Source organism: Phaethon aethereus (assembly GCF_964289735.1).
Source record: "Phaethon aethereus genome assembly, chromosome: 7".
Classification (NCBI taxonomy): domain Eukaryota; kingdom Metazoa; phylum Chordata; class Aves; order Phaethontiformes; family Phaethontidae; genus Phaethon; species Phaethon aethereus.
In genome coordinates, this window is record NC_138583.1 from 7,963,373 (window position 1) to 7,987,910 (window position 24,538).

At 37.8% G+C, this 24,538-nt stretch overlaps 1 protein-coding gene across 1 annotated transcript in view; it reads left to right on the forward strand.

Moving 5' to 3' along the window:
- Positions 1 to 23,257, forward strand: part of RTKN2 (rhotekin 2) — a gene marked incomplete at both ends in the record, with an annotated part of 31,322 nt that extends 8,065 nt beyond the window's left edge. Inside the window, 9 exons of the mRNA XM_082002206.1 lie at positions 1,134 to 1,187; positions 2,103 to 2,220; positions 3,865 to 4,065; positions 8,823 to 8,917; positions 10,418 to 10,524; positions 11,564 to 11,695; positions 18,441 to 18,606; positions 21,139 to 21,246; positions 22,794 to 23,257. Of these exons, the coding sequence (XP_081858332.1) occupies positions 1,134 to 1,187; positions 2,103 to 2,220; positions 3,865 to 4,065; positions 8,823 to 8,917; positions 10,418 to 10,524; positions 11,564 to 11,695; positions 18,441 to 18,606; positions 21,139 to 21,246; positions 22,794 to 23,257 (1,445 nt within the window). The remainder of the gene's footprint in view (positions 1 to 1,133; positions 1,188 to 2,102; positions 2,221 to 3,864; positions 4,066 to 8,822; positions 8,918 to 10,417; positions 10,525 to 11,563; positions 11,696 to 18,440; positions 18,607 to 21,138; positions 21,247 to 22,793) is intronic.
- Between the last annotated feature and the right edge of the window lie 1,281 nt (positions 23,258 to 24,538).

Below are 24,538 nucleotides of genomic sequence, written 5' to 3' on the forward strand. Positions count from 1 at the left end.
ACTTCTGAAACAGAGTGACTGTATGCAGTTTCACTTAAATCAACAAGAAGTTTTGTGGTTAAAACCCTGCAGAAATACATGACAATCTGTTGCCAAAATACCACTACTGTTTTGCATCTTTGCTTACTATGTGTGGATTTTTCCATCAGCCTCATATGAAGATCAACGCTGGAGTCAGCAATGCTCCTTTATAACAATACTTAAGATTTTTATCAAAATACCATTAAACTAGAACTGTTCACTGCTGCCATCATGTGTTACTTAATATATTGCATATACTTTTAAACAATACTCTGTTGTACTTAAGAAACCAACGTTGGATTTATAAAGCCCCACTGCATTTGTCTTTTAACAAGGTACTAATAAGAAACGTTATGTCTAAACTTGAGTTGTTGAAACTGGAGGGAAATGTCACTCAGTACTGTGTTGGATTGGGTAGATAAATTGGAAAATTTGTTGAAGAAAATAATCTCCTTATATTAAAATGACAGGCATGACTTAAAATAATGGTTCTGTAACTGCCTCTCTGTTATGGTTCTGATGCAGAAGAATATTTTTGAGTTAAAAAAAAAAAAAGATTTCTAAACTCTTTTTATGCCAACCAAGACAATTCTAACTGGGAATGTGATTACAAGTGATATTTTCTCTGTAGTTAGCAAAACAAGACTTAAATATTTGCAGTACAAGTATCCTAGTCATTTCCATTAAAACAGGAAGTTTTGCTTCTTGCAGTTGGATGAGTGGTTTCCAGCACAAGGCAAGCAGAGTTTCAGTTTACATTCGTGCATAATAATGGGCTCAGAACCTCTGAGTCCTGAGAGGTGTTCTCAGAACTATGTGTTACAGAACAGCCACTCTGAAATGTTATTTCAGGTACTTTCAAATGAGGTTTAAAATATTCTTTATCCTAGCATAATGTAGAAAAGAAAGTGACACTTCAAATGGAACTAATTGATGAATTTTCTTTTGACATTGATAATAAAATCGAAATAGTTATGCTGTTCATTGGGTGGAAGGTCCTGTTACTTCCAGAACATCAGGAAAAGAAACAAGAAACTTTTTGTAATTTGTTCTGATCACAGATCTGCAGTATTGGCTATAACTTAATTTCCCTATTTTTTTCTTCCCTTTAGATATTCGAATACCATTAATGTGGAAAGGCTCTGATCACTTCAGCAATAAAGAAAGTATGTAGGATGTAATGAACTATGTGATAAGCAGTTACTTATACCTGTAAATTTAAACTGGATGGGGAAGTCCGTACTCATTTCAACCCCTTCTTTGACCTTTCATATTTTACTCTGTTGTGTAGTTACTCTTAACTTGAGGTTATTGGCTGTAGCAAGTTGAGTTAGTTCGAAGTCCTGTGGTTCTGTATGTTTAAACCCTAGTGTCTAAGAAGTCCTTCTGGGGAGACGTTCCAGAGGAAGTAACAGAAGTGTTGTTATTAAATGGATAGCTGAGAAGCTTCTGATTAAACATGTTATTCTCTGTCTTGTCTACACTTGAGAGAGTATATTGGAGGCTGTTTCCAGTGGGAAATTTAAATGAAAGTTGTCTGCTGGTGTTGAGTGGATTATTGGATAGTCTTCAAGTACATGCATTTTGCTGTGTCATGGAGATTAACCCTAAATCTGTTCCAGCTGTCACCTGGCATTGATTTCACTTTGATTTTCAATAGGGTCAGAGAGGCTAAGCGTGGCAAAATAGTCTAATCCTATATAGTTCATTCATAAAATGATACAGACCTTGGATCAAATACTTGGGTTTCATTGCTTAAAATCAGTTTTATTAAAAAAATTGCATTTTAACTAACATTTCTGAAGTTGCTAGCACAAATTACCCTTGATTATTAGGGGGGGGAAAAAAAAGGTTGAGCAGAGGTAGGCATTTTTCCCTTCTGTGAATGTTGTTCTACCTATACAGCAGCTTTGATAGTTCAATTATCATAAAATCCTATGATACAAAATTTATGGTGGGAAGAATTGGAGGGCAATTCCTTAGAGGTCTGAATTACCATTTCTTCTACTTTTGTTTCTTGGAAGCATTTAGTATTGTGATATGTAATATGGCTAATAAAACATTTCTTTGGCTCTCTCCAGAATCACAGCGCTACGCAGTTTTTTGTTTGTTCAGAATGGGAGCTGAGGTTTTTGATACAGAGGTGGCTATTGTGGATAAAGCAATAACAGATATCTGTTTTGAAAATGTAACCATATTGTGAGTATAATTTATTTCTGTTGAATGAAGTACAAATATTGCTATTTTCTTTTGAAAGTGGATATGATTTGAATAAGGTTGGTTGAAATCCACTAAGTTTTTCTGTGGGAAAAGGAATCAGTAGAGGTCCTGTTAAGTTCAGTGGATGGTGGATCCCCACCTCTGGAGAGTTGGGTTTTATGTACAAAATGATGCTGGTTGTAGATCTGCTACCTGAACTGTACTTTTTTTTCATTTTTGCCATGCTGAAGCATTTTTATTTATATAAAGAGATAAACAAACTTGTACGTCAAGGACAGAATTAGATTAATATTAAAACCTGAAAGCATTATAAAAGTATAGGCGTGAGTATTGCACCCAGTGTTTTAAGATTATTTTGTACACCAGGCTAGGGACTCTTGATGTTCTTCTAAGTCACAGTTCTCTTTAAAAACCAGACCTTCTTTTCCACACCTCGTGTTCTGTTACATCCGTATGAGCATGTGCTACAGCTGTAGCTCTTATAGTTGAGGAATAGGAGACAGGAAATAATTTGCTTAACTTTAAAAATAATTTGGAAAAGAGTAGAAAGGTGTTCTTGTGTACTTTTTTGTGGCTTTATAATTTTTAAGAGAGTCCTGAGACGCACTTAACTCCCCCCCCCCCCCCCCCCGCGCTTTATTTTTTATATTAGCAATTTAGATTCAGTTTCCAGAGGAAGACTGACTGGAAAGCTAGAACTACTGAAAACTTTAAATCAAGATCCTGAAAAATGAGTGGTTGAGAGAGAGTGGATCTATAAATCAGATTTTAAACTCTCATAAACACCTGTTCAAGTTGAGTGGGGGCAAAGATTTAAATCTGCTGCTTCAAAGATAAGAGACTTGGCCATTATAATTTTCTGGGAAATACTGCAACAAAAGCAGAAAAGGCATTCTAATTCGCCTTGTGTCCCCTGACATAAAGAAAGACTTTTTATAAAAGCCTTTGGCATGATTTCATCATGGGTATGTGTGTAATGACATGATTTGTACCTGAAAGATGAAGTTAGGCTTCTGCTTAGATGACTAAGCTTGAGAACGTGAGACTCGGTAGAAATGAAAACAGAGAAAGCCTAGGTTGCGGACAGAAGAACGCAGCAGTAGGTAGTTAAGTTATGAATGACAAATTTTGTTTCTTGTGAGTGAGAGAGGATTTTTTCAGTAATGTGAAGGGGATGGGATGCGACTAAGATATCTTTAAGACAGTTCAGTCTGATTTAGGGCCATAGGCACGGATAGGTTTTCAATCATGCGTTTTTTGCGTAACAGTAGAGGGCAGATTTAAGTGTGTTTGAATGTCTTGCCTGTGTATTTCCATAACATGGGGGTTTTTTTTCAGGTTTTTAACCTAAACGTTGAATTTCCTGTTTGCAATTGTTTATGGCTAGTTATAACATCCATCCCATGACTTCAACACTAAATTACTGCTGTGTACTCTAGTCTTTAACCCCACATTAATGTGTGTTTTTGCCTGAATTTGATGGCATTCCTTCCCTTGAAATATAGAATTAGATTATAGATTAGAAATATATGTTATTTAATATATATAGTAGTAGCAGCATTCCTTGGCTGCACACTCAGTTTATTAACAAATGCTCTGGAATTTTCTCCTCCTCCCCTTCAGTGATGAAGCAAGACCAGATTTCCAGGTGAAGGTTGAAGTGTATAGTTGCTGTACAGAGGAGTCCTTATATGTAACAAACACTCCTAAGAAACTAGCAAAGAAACTTAAAACATCCCTCAGCAAAGTTACAGGCAAGAAACTCAAAGCTGCGCTAGAAGAAGACAGCACTGATTCCCTTTTGCCTGCTGACCCAGTCATCCAGTAAGCCATATATGTCGATATTCTGGTTTTATAATTTTAAAAATAGAAATAAGCCAAATATATTGTAAATTTTTGGAAATTTGCCAAGATAGTGATTATTTCTGCACTTACGTGAGTGGGGGAAAAAAAAATTTACATTTTAAATAGGAAATGAGAAAGTAGGTGTGAATTCCAATCGTGTCCCTCAGCCTTGGGGCCTGTGTCTGATCCTGAAACATGAGTACGCTTTATCTACTACTACTTTTATGAGTAGGCTAGCTGGTAAATCCACTGCTATTTGCAAACTCTAATATTGTTCGTTTGACTTCTGGAGGAAATCAAGCTTGTGTGATCTGTCTGTCTGTGCCTCTCTGTCCATCTGCCTCTCCTTCTCCCCCTTCCTATTTACTGCCTCCCCCATATTATTTTTGTATCTAGGCAGTTTTGCTCATGCTTGACAGACAGGTACGTGTGTCTGGAAGTTACAAGTTGTGTGGAATAAAGAAGTGTGGTATGTAGACAGGAGAAGGTTCTCTTGTAGCCTCTTCCCTAATGAAGCTGACAGAGCTGCTTGTTACGCCTGGGGTGCATGCTGTGCGCAGGGGGCCATTCCACTTGCTGGCTTTTCAGTAAAACTGTGTACTGTTACAGGCACTTTACAGTTACAAGCTGCTTAACGGGAGTTTTCTTAATTGACTTCAGTACAGAACATTTTAAAATGACTTAGTTATTTTCAGTGTTCATGGAAATAAGAGCTATTCCTAGTAATTCACCTGTTTATTTTTAAAAATGATCTTAAGTCTTTCATGCATTTTTTTAATGAAGTAAACTGCCTAGTAATATTGCCCAGCTACTTTAATTTCATTGGGATTTAAGCAGGCCAAGCACCTAAATTGTAAATAATAATATTGTTTTTTTTTTTAAAGCTTTTTTTAAGGGATTACTCTTTTTTTTTTTTTTGGTGGCTTAACAGCAAAGAATCAATGCCTAATTCTTGCCAGGTGTTGAGTGTAGTCTTAGCCTAGCTTCGTATATCTATTTGCCTGGATTTTAAAAGGCAACATTCAAGCATATTCTGTCTTTGTCAAACTGATATTACTGTATACTGGTATTACTGTTTCAACCAAAAATACACATCCAAGAGATCTTACCCACAAAGCAAAGGAAATTTTATCAGTCATCTTCCAGTGTATTCCACCTAATGACAATGTATCTTTCAGTCTGCCTCATCTCAGGTGGCTGTGCTTTCTACAAGCTCCAGTTCGGCAATGACACACTGTCATTAGATACAGCTTGCTTCAGACAGAACCACCAGCTTATTTGCTGGGCATACTTGCTTGAATAGAGATTGCCTGTCTTTTAAGGGAGAAGCAAGCATTAGTAGACAATCTAAACGGCTGCCTCATCCCTTGGGTTTTGCTTTTGGTTTCTCAATGGTAATTGTATTTTGCTTTCCTCCATCTTGAAGTTGTTTGTTTCTACTGTAAATAATCAACTCACAGTGACTGTCACTGTCTTAACAGAGTTAAATGAACAATAACGTGTTTAATGATGGCTTTGCTAGGTGACAAAAAAAGATTCTTGGAAAGAAGTGGGTTATTATAGGCAGAAGATAAGTTGTCAATTTTTATTTATAGGCTCCCCTTAGGATTTATATTAGTAAGACCTTGGTATGTAGCCCTTATAGAGGGGAAGAGATTGCAAGATTACAAGAGATCTTTCAAGTATTCCTAGAGAATTTTACCAGTCCAGCCGGTGAAATTAACCTTCAGGAAAAAAGGGAACACTCTGTATTATATGAACATCTTTCCTCTGTAGATTTCATTTGTACAGGCCTTTTTCTTTTCAGAGCACACATGGGATAAAGTTTTCAGTTTTCCAAAAAATTCTGTGATCCCTCTGTGTTGAACTTCTTGGTTTAGAAATCTCCCTGGTTAGTGAGGAAAGTGTCAGCCTTGTAACTTTTTGCAAAAGCTTAGTGACAAAGTGCTTTGAGTGGTTGCTTAGGTTGGTTAACTTCAGTTATACTAATATTCTCTCTACTCTTAATTAACTCTCTCAATTTCTATACAGTCTTTTGCCTGCTTAATTTTTCTATTCTAGCTTAATTTTTTTTTCCTTTTGACATTTGTCATAGAAGGAAAATGTTTAGTGCAGTTACACTATTGAATTCCAGAGTAACTAGGTTGCTCTTTGGATGAATCATTAGAGAGATTCCCTGAAGTGCGTGTTTATTCACTTGCAGAACTGGCCTACACATGGACTTCTTGTTACTGCCTTTTATGTGTTGTCCTCTGCTGGGCTGGAGGCACAGCTTTGGTGTCTTATGTTTGAATTGGCACATTCATAGTGATATTTTGCTAGGAGTACATAGTCTAAGCTAATGGCCCCACTTTTATGGTTGGGTTCTTTTTAGTACCTGAAGGTTATATTTGTTTTTACCTTACATTATTTAAGATCTGATTGAAAGGTGAGTATATTAGATTTTTTTTTTTTTTTTGACTCTCAAATCTTCCATTCTATATAACTGGATGATGAGTGAACTAAGATTGGTATTTCTAACATTGGGATTAATATTCAGGAACAGATTCTGGAATCTGAGATGTATTCATTAATATGCATCGATGGAAAGGGTGATATAGTTGCACCTTCCCACGCCACAGTCTGTGTGGCAACTTTGGTGCCTCTGTCTAGATCAGTAAACAGATTTAACAACAAGCCTTTGCCACAGGCATGTTGTGGAGATGAACTGATTTTTTTTTTAATGAAGTTATTACATGGAAAAATACTATAGATATGCAAAATACTAAATGAGATGCAGCAGGCAGATTATTCTTTGTTATACAAAGAAACTGCCATTTAAGGCAGTTAGCTAATTCTGTGAAATGTAGAGGCAAAACGTAGTCAACAGTCCTGATTAGCCAGTTAAATTTGAAAAATATTTGCAGATAAACTTTTCTAAATTATTTTGCAGCTGGCTGAAAGGAATGACTGTTATATTTTAGAACAAAAATGTTACTGTGAAGCATATTTTAAAAGTGAAGTAGCTATTTTTTTTGGCATGGTTGTTGTGGTAATTAGTCATGCTTTAGAAAAAAGTTACTTTAAAATCAGCACAGAAGTTTTATCTGTGAGAAGAAACTGAACTTTTTGGTACAGTTTAAATAGAATGGTAATGTATTGCTCAACTGCATGGGAAAACATAACCGGTGGAGAATCTTTTGTTAGGGAACAGTCTAGCAGGGAATATATACAAATACTGATGAGTTTTTCATTGGGTTGCCCTCTTAAAATGTTTCACAGCAGTGGTTCTTCACCCATAATGTTATATTGTATTTAATTTTCTTGTCATTCCCTTGAGACAGATATGTAACAGACCTCCCTGCTAACAAACCTGCTACTTCTCCTCCTCCTCTTTCATTAAGGTTGGGGCTATGTAGGCATCTGCCTTGTTCCTCTTCAGAGCCAAAGATTTTAAAACCGTATGTTCCCACTGTGTTATTAGGAAAAATAATATTTGAAAAATGTGATGGTAGAAAACTATTTTTCAGTGATGTTAGTTCAGTAGTATCTTCTCACCTTTTACACCACTAAGCTATCTTATGCTATACTGAAGGTATTTTAAGGATCTTATGCTAGATTTTGTTAGGGAGAGTAGTTAGTGATTTTTGTGGGGTTTGTTTTTTTCTGAACTTTTTTTAAACTGCCATTAGCCAGGTGGAATTCTTACAGTATTGCTGGCCTGTAAATCTGTTACTCAGTCTGAGGAGTATTTGGGAGAAAAGGTTAAACATGTACCAAATTTATACTAGTTTATTCCAAGAATTGCATTCCACATGCACTGTGCTGAATTGTAAATGTGTTTTGTTTTTTTTTTTTTCCCCTCCCTTAGGCAAAATCCAAAACAAAGATATAACATTCTGAAACCTGTAAGCACAATAAGTGAGAGTGTCCTTTATGCTACAAAACTGACTGTAGGATTTCTGCATAGATTTCTGCATGCAAAGAATCAAGCTATTGGTACTATTAAAAATACATATATAAACAACTGTTGTATAAAGTACAGTCTACACAGGCAAAGCAAAAGAGCAGAGCAACATGGAGGAGCAGTATAAAGCCTTTTAATTTTTAACCTGTATTTTCAGATAAAGTTTATGTCATCCGTTGTTCTATTAACTTGAGAAATTTTTTAACAAGTCTAGTTGATTTAGGCCTAGGAATAAAAGCTGTGAAACTATTAAAAGTTACTTGGTGTCTGACTAGAGGAGAGAGATGCTTTTAACATCCTCAGGGTGCAGAGAGGTTGGAAAGCACAGCCTTTACACCTGGGTTTGGCAGCCGCTGGCTCAGCGGTAAGCTTGAGCCCAGCTCATAGGCAGTGGCCACACGAGAAGTCTCCTGGCTGGCAGGTCCAAGAGAGGTGGCTATGGAAAGAGCTACCTGATGGGGCTTTGTGGTGCTGGCCTGGACAGCAGGGCCTGGAAATTGTGGGGTGGGAGGAAACTGGAGGTACTGCAGTGGGTGGAGGCAGGAGGTAAGGGTATAGGATGTGGATGAAGAGACTGTGCAACAGTGTTGGTTTACAAGGAAAACCAGAGATACGGGAGTCCTGTGGGAGGAGGTTGGGGGGTGGGAATCTGTGGTCCCTGACAGGTGCTGCCTTGCGCCTTCAGCCTTTCCTTGTACCCAAATGTGTTATCTTAGGCATGCCTACACTCCCTCTAAAAGAGCAACGTGAAGCAGAAGTGTCTTGAATGTGCCTTTTCTTTCACATTTAGTGGAGCAAAGTTTAGTTTGCTAGCATACACCACTTTGGGGCTGGAGAGTGCCGAGGACAATTTCAGGACCCACAACCTTACCATTACAGGAAATGGTAAGTACATATGGTACCAATTTAAGGAAATAAAAAACCAGTAACATTTTGCATTTCTCTCTCTTGTAAACTAAAGAGCTTAACGAGATTATTTTTCTTGATACTCAATATAGAAAAACTTCAATAAAATATTCAATGGCTCTAAAACAGGCATCTGTACACAGCTGAATAAACTAGAAGTTGAGTAAAATTTCAAGTCCAGATGAAAATTTAATTCTTCTGGGAGTTTCTTCTGTCATTTGCATCTCAGTCTTATGTGAGTCGTAGCTATATACAAATTATTTCCCCTCCTTCACAACCAAGGAATAGTATCAGAATGAAGAACAGCTTTTTCCGCTGTAGTCAGAAGGAAAATAGAAAAATAGCTTCAGTTCAGCTAGGTTGTTTCAGGCCCGGATTTAACACACAGGATGTAAACATGTATGCTTGCAATTTGCGTTGGTCACCGTACTTCAGCTCTGGGACAGCACAAGTTGACAGCAGTCAACCTAGATGCTACCAGAGGGACTATGCTGCAACTGAAGATAATGTTTTAAGTAGCAGGAATACAGTTTTTGATACTTTGTCCATTATTTTCTGAAAGGATAACCCCTCCCATAAGCCACTCTTTAATTGTTAACTGAAGACATGGGTTTTTCACTGTATTTCACTATAGCTTCTGGGAACTTTTATCTTTTACTTAGGTAAACTTGACCTTAAAGAAAGCTTCATTCTTTACACTTCATTAATTCTAAATAAGTACAGATTTGAAGATTTATGGGGTATTTGTTTCTTGAAGGGTTGGATGAATAATTCCGAGTATCTTTGGTATTTGTAAGCCTTTCTTTATTAGTACTTTATACTCTTTCTTCTTCAAATTCCTTTTTCTGTCACTGATTTACATAACTTTAGTCTGGTGAGAAATGACATACCTGGATATTTTGGTTCATTACAAGCATTTCTAAAACATGACCAAAGAGAAAGTCATGTCAATGGAACGCTGTATTACCTGCTTCTAATTACAGAAGAGAGCGCCTATTACATAGCAGAGCTGAGCGAGGAGGGATGTTGCAATTTATTAGAAACTCTTTGAAATCCTAAACGCTCTTCTAGTGCTGAAGGCAGAAGTAGATACAAATTCTAAGCCTTAATAAAACAATCTGAAGCAAAATGCTCATGTGTAAATGTAGCTGTGCACCATGATGGGATGGGCTCAGGGATCCTGCTTAGATGAGATGGTCAGTATACCTATCTTTCAAAATGTTTCGAGCTGTGAAATCAGATTTAGAAATTCTTTTTTTCTTTTTTTTTTGGTTAATTAAAAAAAACTTGCTGAAGACTAAAAATTGGTTTTAGTCTAATCCTACAGGATTAGATCTTTTTCTTTAAATATAAAAAATGCTTATTTACATTCATGATCTTAATGTAAAAATGGATGTAGAAAGCTAAACTATGTATATTTAGGGCAAATGTTTGGAACTAAGTGTTTTTCTGTTTTTTTTGCCTGGTCTTTTCCCCCAGAGGAATCCTCTTTTTGGCTCCCCCTGTATGGAAACATGTGTTGCCGTTTAGTTGCTCAGCCTTCCTGCATGGCTAGGGATATGATGGCAGGATTCCTTAACCAGCAGGTAAGATGACCTTGCTTGTGTTTACATCCTGTTCTGTTAATAGCTGTCACTAAGAGTCAATTGTTAAAACATTTGCTTTCTCCTGAAGTGGTTTCTTGAGAACTGTTACTTTCTTTACCTATTCTACCTAGAGGAGGGGGCAAAATTCTATCTCACAGCTGCGTTAGCCACTGAAGATACTGTTTGCAATGTGTCAAGAAATACGTTTCTCCTTGGCATGCTTATCAATAAAATTATTTAGGCTGCTACATAAAGTATAGATGTTGTTTCAGAATCGGTTTAGGCTGTAAACCTAAATAATGGTTTATTGGCAGCAGTCCTAATAATCCTGTGGCTCTCATCTTGTACATACCTCTCGTTGTGCTAGCACAAGAGTTCATATCACAGCATGGTGAGTCTGACTGGTGAACCAAGCCATATTTAAACTCATCCCTTCAAAAATGATTCATATGAACTCTGTTTACTTCTCTATTTTGGTTCAATGCACAACTAGGCAAACGAGGAGGTGATAGCAGAGGGCCAGAGTGGCTGGGTAGTTTGTCAGGAGTGCTGAATTACAGACTTTAGACTGGTTGTGAAACTATAATGCATTTATGGAAGCTGTTCAGAAAATTCATTTGAGAAAGTGGAAATTCTAGACAAATGTCTTTGCTTCACATTTGTTGCATGTACTGTGTATTTCCAAAGTGAGATACTCTTTATTTCTCTTATTGTGTAATTACTGTAGCAATAAAGGTGGTTTCTTTCTTACAGTGGACACCAGTTCTAGATTTCATTCTGTCTGTGCGAACCAGCAGATTCTGTATTGCGAGTGTCATAATGAATCTGTGAAAATTGTAAAACACTAAAAGAGATTTAAAGTATTGTTAACATTTAAAAAATCAATGACTCTGAAATGTTCTGCAGCAGAAACTCTTTACTTTAGGAACGAATTCAGTGTGGCTAAGTTTTGATCACACAGGGCTGATCTGTGTATACCTTTTAATATGCTCTTAATTTGTGGTTTGTTTGGCAACTTCTGACTATTTCTTCCCTTTAGGAAATGATAGGAAGTCTAACTAGCTGGAGGAGGCTGTATTGCATACTAAGAGGTGGCAAGCTCTTTTGTTATTACTCTCCAGAAGAAATTGAGGCTAAACTGGAGCCAGCATTGACAGTTTCCATTAACAAGGTAAAATTGGTTGTATGGGGTTTTGGGGTTTTTTGGGGGTTTTTTTGTTTATTCTGGGGAAGGTTGTTTTTGTTTTAAGACATATCTTAAAACAAAATACAGTCATTTCAGGCTCTAAGATGCTGGTATGCAGAATGCTTTATAGGTAGCATGCGGGTGGGATATGCTTCAGTGAAATTTGCAGTCACTGAATTTTTTTAGCAAGGACATTATATTTCTTAGCTGTGCACGTAAGTTCCTTCAATTGCATTAGACTGGTTAACATGGAGGTAAAAAGGAGTATGTCTTCCTTTATGAAAACTGACCACTTGTTATATGACAGTTCCATGGGACAGCCCTTGGAAATGTATTCCTTGCAGTCCCTTAGCAATGGTCTTGAGACTTTTGTCCTCAGAAAGGTGGAACTTTAACAAAAGCTTTTTTGTTGTGTGTTGTTATTTGGCCATAGTCTTAATTAGAAGGAGAGCTGGAAAATTGTTCAAAATATTTTAGTGCCTTAAAATAAGCTGCTTTTCTTAATACTGGTTTTGTACAGTGCACAATAACTGTGGAAGTTCTGTTCTCTAGGATGACATTATTGCTGCTTTTCATACTCTGATTGGAAGGGCTGGGTTTAAAACTTACGTTGTATTTGGATAAAGAAACATTAAGTATTTAATAGGAAGTGAGTATTTAAGTGTTCATTTCAGGAATGTTATTGGAAGGACCTTCAAGAGTGGTAAACATTAGAGTGAAGAAATGCTTTCAAAAACTGTTTTTGGTGCAGTCATCAAGAGTTAATATCATGTAAGGATGAGCAGAGGAATGTAATGTTATTTGCAATTGATGTAGCTAGATTCATCTTACGTAAGTAAACAGACACATTTGGAAACTGTTAAGCATGGGTCGATGTGGATTCTGTTGCTGTACTACTTGAACGCTTGATGCCAACACTAATTCTTGCAAGAAGCATTCCTCCCGTCTAGTTGCTTGTTCTGGCTGCTGTGCTGCTTTATGCCAGGGTGGGCATTAGGGCAGCTGACTGATGAATTGGACAAGGGAGCTGATGTGGGTTAAAATTAGCTCATTTGGGGGGAAGGAGGGTTGGCTTCAACTGTGGCTCCCTTTAATAAATTCTCTTATTCAGTTCACTACATGGTTACACAAATGCTTCTGTGGTACAAGGAAGGGGCTGGGCTATGACTGGGAGTGCGTAGGGACACAGAGTAGTAAAGAACTGCTTCTTACAACAGCAATGTCAGCTTTAGGTGGCTTTAAAGTTTCTGGAAAACATGATTGCATTCTTACCTAGAATGAGACTCATATATAAACCAAACATACAATTAACAATGTGACCTCTTAGTTGTAAGACTTTTTTTTAATGTGCTGAGATTTAAATTGATTCCTTAATTAAAAACACCATTCTGCTAATGCTGTATCTTTTAACAAAGCCATTTTTTTCTTCCAGTTGTTCATGCATTTACATTAAATAAATGTTTAGACTGTGATATATATTTAAGCCGATTTACTTGCTTTCCTCTTCAGTCACTTTTAATTGCACTAGTCAGCTTTTACCATAACTCTACTTTCCAGCTCTTTACAATATCAGTTAAGAAATGGTAAACTTCAGTAAATTATAGAATGACTAAATCCATATTCTAAAATGTGACAGTAGTATCTTTGAAAATTATCTATCAGGTTACCTCAAGTCTTTCCTTGGAGGTCTCTGTTTAAACGGGTCTGTATCTGAGTTTTGCTTTTCCTTTTAAAATAACCATACTAAGGTATTTTGCTCTTCCAAGTTACCAATACACTTAGAACCTAAAATCCAGCTTAGTAAGCCTTTGCTGTGAGACTGTATGTTTGCAGAGTATCGTTAAAACTAACATGTAGAAGGTACATAAATCATGAATCCTATACCATTTTACAAAAAAAAAATCAGACTGCTGGAGAATATTACTCTGAATCCTTCTTCAATTTAAATTAAAACCAGAAAAAATTGCAACTTAAAACATATTTGGGTACTTTACTACTTAAACAGTTTCTCCTGAAAATAACTTAATGCCTGCAGATATTTTTTTGATTCCTTTGTTATGAAATTTCTCCTACAGATTAAATGAGATCAAAGTAATCGTATGGGCTTGTCTACTACATGTTGTTGTAGAAACAGCAATTTCAAAATGAAAGTTGAGATTGAACATCAACTTGCGACATTCTAACTAAAATCTCTTCTAGTTGCATATGTGGCATTTTCATTTGTAATGTGAAGCTGATCCTTTACATGTAATTGAAAGATACTTTCTGAAAAGCAATGAAATCATCTGGATTTATGAGAAACTCTCTGGAAAATATTCACACTGATTAGCCTTATTTCCCATTCCCTTTGAATCGAGACTTGAAGTCATTAAGACCAGCAAAGTCATTACTTCAACTTTAGATGACTTCACTGCTACTGCTGTTGAGCAAGAATGGTTCTGCAGTTCCTATTATGCAAGTGCTACTATTATTGTTCCAGCTAAATGTGATTATAATGTATTATATTGCACAACTAAGTAGGAAGAGAGAAATTATATTTTCTGTAGCAAAGAAAATTTGCTGGAATCCAATCTGAACAAGAAATATTCCTTATGGGCCAGTTCCTGAAATTTTTTCACATTTTCTTTAGTCTGAAATGAATAAAGGCCTTGCCTAGACCTGATAGCTTAGCAAATTGGTGCATGTGCCAGTAGTTCATGTTAGTTGCTCAGTATTTGGAATAAATATCCTATTGTATCCATAGTCTATAAAACTTCTTTTGTGTCATGTGCCTGAAGCTTGAGGAATTCTGGGACGTTGCTTTGAATTAACATAGGCCTGTGATTTCCCTCCTGGCATATTTTACCAGTGCAATCTTTGATCTGGTGCCACGCAGTTCAGCAGGCCCAGAGCTATCTCCGTGCTCATGCTAATCATTGAGGTGAACAGGATGAGGAGCACATGTTTGCAGCCATGGGCTCAGTGTTCATACATTGGTTGCTAAACAGGAGCGAAACACACAGGAGTGAAAGGACAAAATCTGGCTTTTCTGCAGACTGTTACCTTGCATGACAGTTCTTGTGGGAACATCTGTTCTGGGCTAGGTCAGGTAGAGAAATTCATTGGAAAATGTAGTGATGGCTGCAGCAGCATAACTTCAGGGGAACCACACTGTATTTCTAGGGATACAGGGAGCTCACCCTTGGAATGGAGCAGAAGGATATCAATATGAGTTCTTGACAATGTGAACATGTAGGGAGCCAGCAATATGAGCGATATTATTTGCATCAGAGAACTCCAGCAGTGGTGAAACGAGAGCAGCCCTGAAAATATCAAAGTTCTCTGTAGTAAGGTCTTTGTCCCACTGGTTGGCTTAGACAAGCCTTCACACATGTGAAAATATTTTGGAAAAGTACAGACTAGCTAAATGCCTCCAAATATCTGGTATCTCGCATTGTGTTGCTCGGTTTAGTCCTGCAACTGCTTGAAAGAGATTGTGGATGCAAGCTGGAGAAGCAGATATAACACCCAGATCCCACTCGGCACACCATATAACACACACGCTCGGTTTGAGTGGTTTGGAAACTATGCTTTATGGCTCCCTGGCGCTCCACAGAATGCTGGCTGGTCATATAATGCCATCTCCTTCTCCTGGCTTTTAACTGCTGTGTTGCACCGAAGGTAGCTTAAGATGGCATGGAAATCCAAATATTGCTCTCCCATATTATACTTGCACAGTATGCTTACCATCCAGTGGCCACATAGCTGTTATGTTAATACAAGTTCAGAAAATGCTGAAGATGAAAGGAGAAAATATTTGTAGCTGATCTGGTGAATTCAGTCAGTGCATTAATGTGTTTGCAAGTCATGATGTTAAATTTAACTTATTTCCCTGCTTGCCTAAAACAAACCCCATGGAAATCATTAACATTACAACAGAAACCAGCACATGAACAGATTATATTTTGTTTCCAGTGTGGTGTTGTGTTATTTCTTGGTTTATTTTTTGGTACTAAAAACATGAAGGAAGTTTGTTATATGTGATTTGGTTCGTTTAATCTGAAAATAGATACATGGAATTGGATCTTAGGCTATTCAGTATTTTTTTCAAGAACTGTAATTTGTTTTGATGTCTTAAAATTATCTTCATAACCAGTGCTCCTCAGTGTGTCAGGATTGGCTTATCAGGAAAATATTGCACCTCTGCAATAAAAAAGTTCTCTTTTTGCTTGTGTTTTTTTTTCTTTTTAGTGTAAAAGACAAGTTTTCCAGAGAAGTATTATCAGGCAAAGAGATTTTTTTTTTTTTTTTAATTATTGGGAGGGAAAAGTATAGAGGAAGGTTTGTATTTACATTACATTAAAAAAAATATAATTTTCCCTTTTAGTCTTTCCTCATGTTCAAAAAAATAATGTTTTCCATATAGGATGTAAGACTGGCTTCAGCTTCCCCAAAAGAGTCATCAGAGTTCAAGATTCAACACAGTTTTTCCTGTTCAATCCACTGATTATTCTGTTTTTTACAATAGCTGTAGCAGCGTTGGCTCAGTTGCCTATAAGACTGCGAAAGGTTGAGCATTTATTGTAACATGGTACCTTAAGACACTTTTGTTGTTGTTGTTTTCCAGGTTTTTTTGGTAGAGTGGCTTATTTTTATTTTTCTGTTAAGTGGAACTGGGCATGTAGTGTAATTCACTCAAGCTTGGTAAATTCATCAGCCCATTAGTGTAATAGCATCTTGTATCACTCCTTAAATATTCAAGCATCAGATATAGATTGTTGCTTGAGGATTTATCTCCTTTGAATAATACCATAGTTGTGGGATAAAACCTGCAGCAAACATCACTAAATAAACTTGTGTGTATGGTATGCTTGAAGTTCTTACCTGTCAAATGTTAATCTATTTGATTTAATTTTTTTGCTGGTATCTATGGTTACCTGAGTTAATGGGATATAGAGCACTTATGGATGAATTACTTCATCTCCTATTTTTAGACAGAAGAATTTAAATTAGCATATCCACCAGATACGCTATGAGCAGCTGTTCGTATTTCAAATGGTTACTTCAGTAATGCATTTAAAATCTGAGGAATGTTCTGTAGAGTATCTTTTTTGTTTTTCTGAGTATCAGAACTAGGCTTATCCCCACGGGATCCCATGTGTAAACTTAATTTCTGTGGGTGTATATTTGACATCTTTAGCAGATGTTCGACATTCAGCTGAACTGTGTAAAAACGATATCGGTTGATCTGTCCCCACTGTATTTTGAGGAATGCCCTGAGCCCACCTTTGTGGTCAGGCTCACTACCCATCCAGAGAGGGGACCCTGGCTGTGGTGGTTGGCTTCCTTCAAAACCTTCCCTCCCCTTCTCCCCCTCCCAGGGGACACCCTTGTGTGGCAGGAGGGCACTGCATGGTCTCAACGTGTGTTAGGCGGCCTCGTGTCCTGCCAGGCTTCGGGACCAGCCACCTGTAGGGTGCTGGCTGGCTCCCTGGTGCCGAAACTCATCATCCCAGCAGGATTTGGGATTATGCTGCTCTCCTCGGCTATGCGGAAAATCCTTTTCAGTTGTGTTGTAACAGGCCGTTGCTTTTTCAGTCAGGTTGAATTGTATATGCAAAGGTATTTCTGGGGTTTCTGCTTTTACTTTCGTAAATATTGTTATTAAAAAATAATTTTAATTTGTTCGTTGTATTGTGATGAGCAGCAATGTTGACTAGTTGTTTTCTGGAAATTTTTTCAGTTGTGTTTTATCACTTTAACTAAAATCTTTCAGTATTTTACACACACAATTTTTTCATTCAGTTAGGAGTAAGCTTTTTTTTTAACTGTAGTAATGCCATAACAAACAAACTAGATGCTATGAAAATACCACTGGATCTAGTCTAAACAACAAAAATCGATTGAGCTATGTCCCCAAACAGAAAGGGAAACCTTGGCTGTAACAGTGCTGCTGTGTAATGAGAGCCTTTCTTTCAGCCTAGCTGAAGAAAGTTGATAGACTTGCGATACACTTCTTATAGATATTTTTAATGGCTTCTATGTAGCTCTCCCTAATTAAGGCAAAACCAAAATGTCTATTTTGAAATTACAAAAAGGACTTTTTTATCTTAGAGCAAAATATTTTTTCATGCTGGAAAATTATTTGTTCTAGCAGAACCGTGTGAGTAACTGCTACAAATGCTCCTATAAATGTGGACTAGGTACGTTTCTTTTTACGTTTCCTGTCACTGTAGCATTAGCCCGGAGAGTTCCGATTCACTAAGATGAACATAAAATAGCTACAAGTTTAGAATACATTGCAGAAACAGTGGCCCACAGCAGTACTGTAGGAGACCTACGTCATAGCTGTAACAATCTGGTTGTCCAACTGAAGAGTTCAGAGATAAGAAGCTGCTTTGCTGTTATTTTAGATTATTCCTAAACTGCTGTGGAGAAGGATGAGCTGCGTGAGATGAGCTGATGAAGGCAGAGGGAGGGGAAACAGAACATACGTTCTGTAATTTCAGAACTAAACTGCAGTAATTCTGTTCCATTCCCTTGTTTTTCATATTTTATGCCATTTTAGTAGTTTTATGAGAAAATATTTTTGTAAGCAGTTCTTGAAATTAGTTCCTTTTTTTAAGATTGGAAATTAATCATGATTAGATAAAAAAGCCAAATGATACCTCCCTTACACTGTGATCAGTCATAAGGTGATGCCAGTGTGGAGCTGAAGCAATAACTCATTACTACAGTCTGTCATTCCTAGGAAACCAGAATTCGAGCTGTGGATAAGGACTCCAAGAGAAGAATTAATAACTTCTCTATTATCAACCCCGGGTCTGGAGAGGCTGCGATGCAACTTTTTGCTACTGACAGTAGGGAAGAACTTCATAAGTGGATGGAGGCTTTCCAGCAGCACTTTTATGATCTGAGTAAGTAAGCAGTGTGCCCTCCAAGTGGAGTGTTACGTAACATCAAAGGGATCTTTGAAAACTGTTTGGATTGGAATTGCCTCATAAGCCTTTGTTTGCAATGATGAGAAGAAAAATGTTCTTTGGGATAATATTGGGTGGTGGTCTAAGCCAATGGAAGGCAAATATTTGACTTAACCTAAGTCCACGTTTTCAGTTTGGGTTTTTACAGGCAGCCAGGAGCAGAATTATGTCCAGCAATCTCAAAAAAAGCAGTGTTCTAGGTAATTTTTTAAGGACTGATAAATTCTTACCTTCTCTTCCTCCACTGTAGCTGGAAGAGTCCACGTCTGCCTGGGCATCCTACCAGCGGTGTGTTGGTTTTGTGAGACTCTGCAAGTATGAGTCCTTTGGGCGTGGAAGCCTTAGTGGGAAGTGGTGAGGATGCTGGATTCATCTGGGGCCTTGGCTAGGATGCAGATTCACCCAGTCCTTGCAAGCAGGCACATGTATCTGGCGTTTCCTTGCTCAGCAGTATTCTGGATGAATCGCAATTTTTTGCGATAGGATTTACTTGATTCTGTTGGTAACTGTCATGTTTTGGTACCCCTTGTCACAGGGGAATAGGCTCACCTAGCCACATTCCAATCCGGTCATGCAAATACACACTGCATACTAGATCCTGGTATAAGCTGTACCAGAGGCTTTTGTTAAAGCTGATATAAATGAGTTGATAAATTGATACCCTGATCCTTTGGCTAACTTCTGGAACAACACTGTTCTTACTATGAGAGAGAGAAGAAACTCATTTATTGGTATAAAACAGTGAAACGGTATTGCAGTAGTATACTGTTGTCGTGGTTTAACCCCAGCCAGAAACTCAGCCCCACGCAGCCGCTCGCTCACCTCCCCCCATGGGACAGGGGAGAGAACTGTGAGATAAAAGTGAGAAAACTCATGGGTTGAGATAAAGACAGTTTAAATGGTAAAGCAAAAGCCGCGCACACAAGCAAAGCAAACCAAGGAATCCATTCACCACTTCCCACGGGCAGGCAGGTGTTCAGCCATCTCCAGGGAAGCAGGGCTCCCTCACGTGTAATGGTGACTTGGGAAGACAAACGCCATCACTGCGAACATTCCCCCCTTCCTCCTCCATCCAGCTTTATATGCTGAGCGTGACGCCATATGGTATGGGATATCCCTGTGGTCAGTCGGGGTCAGCTGTCCCGGCTGTGCCCCCTCCCAGCTCCCCGTGCACCCCCAGCCCCATCGCTGGTGCGGTGGGGTGAGAGGCAGAAACGGCCTTGACTCTGTGTAAGCGCTGCTCAGCAGTAACAAAAATATCCCTGTGTTACCAACACTGTTTTCAGCACAAATCCAAACCATAGCCCCATACCAGCTACTAGGAAGAAAAAAAACCTCTATCCCTGCCAAAACCAGCGAAACTGTGTTGCTTGTTTAACACCAAATATTTATTATAGAACTATATAGATTAATTTATCTTCATATTTTTTCTCTGCTTTAGTAGTTTGACTCTCAGGTTTATTAAGAGTAGACAACTGTCAGTTGTTATGCTGTCATTGACAAGGTACAGTTGGTTCCTGATAGTCATTTTTATCAGGTCAGAAAACAGAACCATGTCAATTAATGAAATATCAGTCTCTAGTCAGATACTGACTAGACCACACCAATAAAGTCAGTGAATTGGGGTTGTGGAAACTAGGTATTGTAGTTCATATTTCTAGTCCTTTTTAGCTCTGATTTACAATGAGAGAAGGCTCTATCAATTAAAGAAACACACCAAGCAAAAACTGGGGCATCCTCTCTAAATTAGCTGTAGAGTGGGGTAAAAGAACTATTTCTTATTCATTATAGATAGAATACCCATGGATTTTTTGAAACATTTTCCTTAGGTTCAGAAAAAATGGGTCACTTGGCATTTAAATGCCTTTTTTTCTTCCCTGGTTCTAAAATTCTCTTAAAATTAATGTGCTCAGAAAACTTGGAATGATTGGTATGAACAAAGTAATTTTACTGTGTCTTGTTTTCCTTAAGGTCAAAATCTATTAATAGAAAAAGAGGTTTCCTTGTCTGCTAACGGATAAAAGGCAAGTTATCCTCTATTAAAGACAGAACGTTCTTTTACTATAACATCGTAACATAGTTGTATAACATCCAGCTTGCAGTATACTGGAGGTTGTCGCCAATAACTTTATGAAGCTTTCCTAACCTTATTTTTTTTCTTTTTTCAGTTTTTTAAATGAATTTATACTGTATTTGGGGATTTGAAGACAAATTATGATATTTAACCTTCATAGTATAACAGTACTGCTGGGATGCTTAAATTAAAGGTAGTAGCTTGTGACCTTTGTGCTAAGAGAATGAATACAGACTTAAAAATACAAATGCATCCTGAGTGTCCTTGCTAAACAAAAGTAAATGCTTACTGTTTAGCATTGCTTTGGAGATAGTTTCCTAACACAACCTAGTAAGTTCATTTTTTTTTCAAGCTGAAGTGTAAAGTTCCGGTCATTGTTTTCTCTTCTCTCTCAGGCCAGTGGAAACATTGTTGTGAAGAACTTATGAAAATTGAGATTATGTCACCACGGAAACCACCTTTGTTCTTGACAAAAGAGGCGACCTCTGTTTACTATGATATGAGTAAGTGGGATTTGTCTTTTCAGGTTGCAGGGTAACAGAAGCAGCATTGCCTGTATTCAGATGGCTTCTGGTGTTGATGTTGAAACACTGAGTGTTTCAAGGGCAATTCAGACAATGAAAGAGCAACATACCAAGGAGTTCATATTAAATCTGAATTTGTAATAGCACAATTAATGAATACATATTTATTTATACCTTGAGCCAAAAAATCTGTAACTAGGGAGCCCTGATTGAAAAAAAGCTGTCAAAAAAAGCCCCACATTCAAAAAAGGAAATAAACGTTCATCATAAAAGTAGTGTGAAGCTCAGGAAACGTAAAAGTAAAATAGTCTGAAATAGCCTGGTTTGTGAACCAATAATGTCTTCAGCTAGTTGCATGAAATTAATTTGCTGTTCCTAAAGCTATTTAAAGGCTTACCTAATGTAACGTACCTAATTGTTTGGTCTTTGGTAATGACGTTGAAAAATATGCTTGGAAAATCTATCCAGCATGTATTTGAGACTTCTATTTTTACAGAGCAAAATGGTATGCAGCAGGATTATTTTAATAGTTTCATTACAGAAATAATATTTACAGACTAGGAAAAGTAGGTCACTTTGTTTTAATGGATCCAGTGCAGTATTGGCTGAGAAACACTGTGCAAGTATAAATGCCTGACTGCTTGCTGCTTGAGATTGGAACTGTGAAGATGCTCAAAATGCCATGTGGGTCATTGAGTTACTGTGCATCAGAGCACAGAACAGTCAAGAGAGTCCTATCTAAGCTAAGAATGCAGAGCAGAAAGGCAGTAAATCAACTATATGGAAGTTTTACGAAGGTAACACTGTAGCATAATTCTACTGATATTCAAGTTACATCAGTGAGGAGCAGAACGCAAACTCTGTTTCACTCTTAATATACCAGTTTTTTTCCCCGTTTGTTATTAATATTAATAGGTATTAATAGGTAAACTCCTGTGTTTAAATTTGTGTTGAAAATCATTAGCATGTGGCCTGCAATAGAAAAGATATTACTGCTGGTTTAGAGGCTAGTATTACTGCAGTATATATAGAAAGCTCAATATGAGGGATAAGAAATGGGGCCAGACAGTCTTAAAGCACATAAAGAAAAATTATATATGTAAAGATGTCCCGTTTTCTACAGGCTGGAAGCACAAGAATATTTAGTCATAGACTTTTTCATGGGCCTTCTGTGAAACGAAATTTTCAAAGCACTATACAACAAAATATGTTTAATATCTAATACACATAGGTTTCTCAGTAGTACATTATTTTTTTCTACTTCTACTTGTAAAGAAATACCACTGCCTACCCTGTTGCCTCAATGCTAGCTGTCATGAAAACTATTCCTTCCTGTCACCTCAGCTCTCTCTTTTAAAGCATACGTAATCTTTTTCATTTCATCCATTAATACTCTTAATAGCGGTCCGGATTTCATGAGACATTTAATACTGTTTTGTATTCTGAATAGTAGTAATGAAACAGGTAGCAGTAAAATCATTGGTAGCGTTTTAATCCAAGTTAATAGCTGTCCCTTAAAATTACAGGCATTGATTCTCCAGTGAAACATGAGGGCTTAGCTGATATCATACACAGAAAAATCAAAGAGAGCGATGGTGAGTTCCTGCTTGGCCAGCAAAAAGAGTCTGCATCTTCCTTATGGGCTTCACTCTTTGATGGATCTCATGAGATGGTTGTTCAGAGAAACATGCATCTGGGCCCAAACAGAGATACTACAAGTCCTAATGATAGCAGAGGAAAGAAAAGAAGAGCTCCACCTCCACCCTCCAATAAGTCACCATACAGTGCAAAAGCACAGGTGAACACAGAGCAGTTGGGCAAGGAAAACTGGGAGAAGTTTGACCACAAATCTGCTAGTAGTTCTTCCTTTGATTCAAAGTTATCTACGAAAATGCAGCAGTTGCAGACACCCGTTGCTGCTCCTCGCAAAATTGGCCCTTGTAGAAAAAGCAGTTTAGCTGGCCATGGGAATCCCATTTCACTGGTCTGAAACCAAACCGGTGCCAACCCCTAGACAGAAATGCATGACAGAAATGCTAGACCCTAGATCATGGCTGCAGCCATAGACATCATAGTTAGCTTAGAGTCCCTGGAATTTTAAGTTTCTCAATCTTCTACTGTAACTCTTCAGTAAAAATATATTTTAGCATATAGCTTGTGAGTATAGAGGCTGAAGTTGTTTGTTTTTTCTTTTAGCCAGGGCATTACTGATAGCTGCAGTCTCAGCTGTACTCATTAACATCTAAATAATTGCACTAGCAACAGGGGGAGTTATGTCTGTCTGAAATAACGGTACCACTTCTGAAAAGAGTGGTTCACTACCTTCCCCTTGAAAAACTGTCAATGTTCAGGATAACTCAGTGTCCCTGCAGCTGGGATGTTACCATTGCCTTCTACCAGTCCCTCAGCTTAGCCCGTCTGCAGTTCCTCAGACGAGTTCAAGTGGGAATTTCACACACATTCAGCACAGACCTTGCAAAGCTGATTTTCTTGGGCTCCATGCTTGGCTTTACCTAAAATATTCTTATCTTTCCCTCACTGTTTGGGAACCACTGCTTATAAGTTAATGTACTATGAAAAGTTATGGTGCTCTTCTGAATGGCTCTGTAACTCTGTACGAATTTCTGAAGCAGTTCTATCAGTTTAGTGTGGGATGTCCTAAGTTCTTGCTGGTGCCTGCACTGTCCGAATGGACCACAGTTATTTGTGTATGAGCAAGATTGTGATCCATCACTGCTGCTGATTTTGGACTAAAAAGAACATTTAAAAGCAGTATTGCATATGAACACCTATTCAGGAGTTAGTTTTTATGGGTTTTTTTCTGACTAATGGGGTTCTGTAGCATAGTGCCTCCTTTGTGGAGCCTCTCAGCTGTTCCTAGTAGATAGCTGGTTTGTAACCACAGCGGTGTTACTGGTAAACAAACAGTTTTTTTTCACCACTCGTTCTTTCTGAAATAGCAGAGTAGTAGTACTCTGGGTGAAAATACTGAACTTTGATAGTCTTCCATCAGACTGTTCACCATTTGTGTAAGAAGCAGGGGTTATTAAGGTTCCTGTGGTACCTATAAAACATCTATTGCATACGGAAAAGATTCTGTTCTCCTGGATCCACAGCTTAAATACCCAGCCCTTTTCTTGGTTGATGCATTTATCTCAGATGCTGGAACTTACCCAAAAGCAAAGGTCTGCTTGCAGATCTCCCTCTAGAGCCCTTGGTATTCAGACCTGTGTTGAGAGAGTCATATCAGCAACTGTATACCTACTTCTAA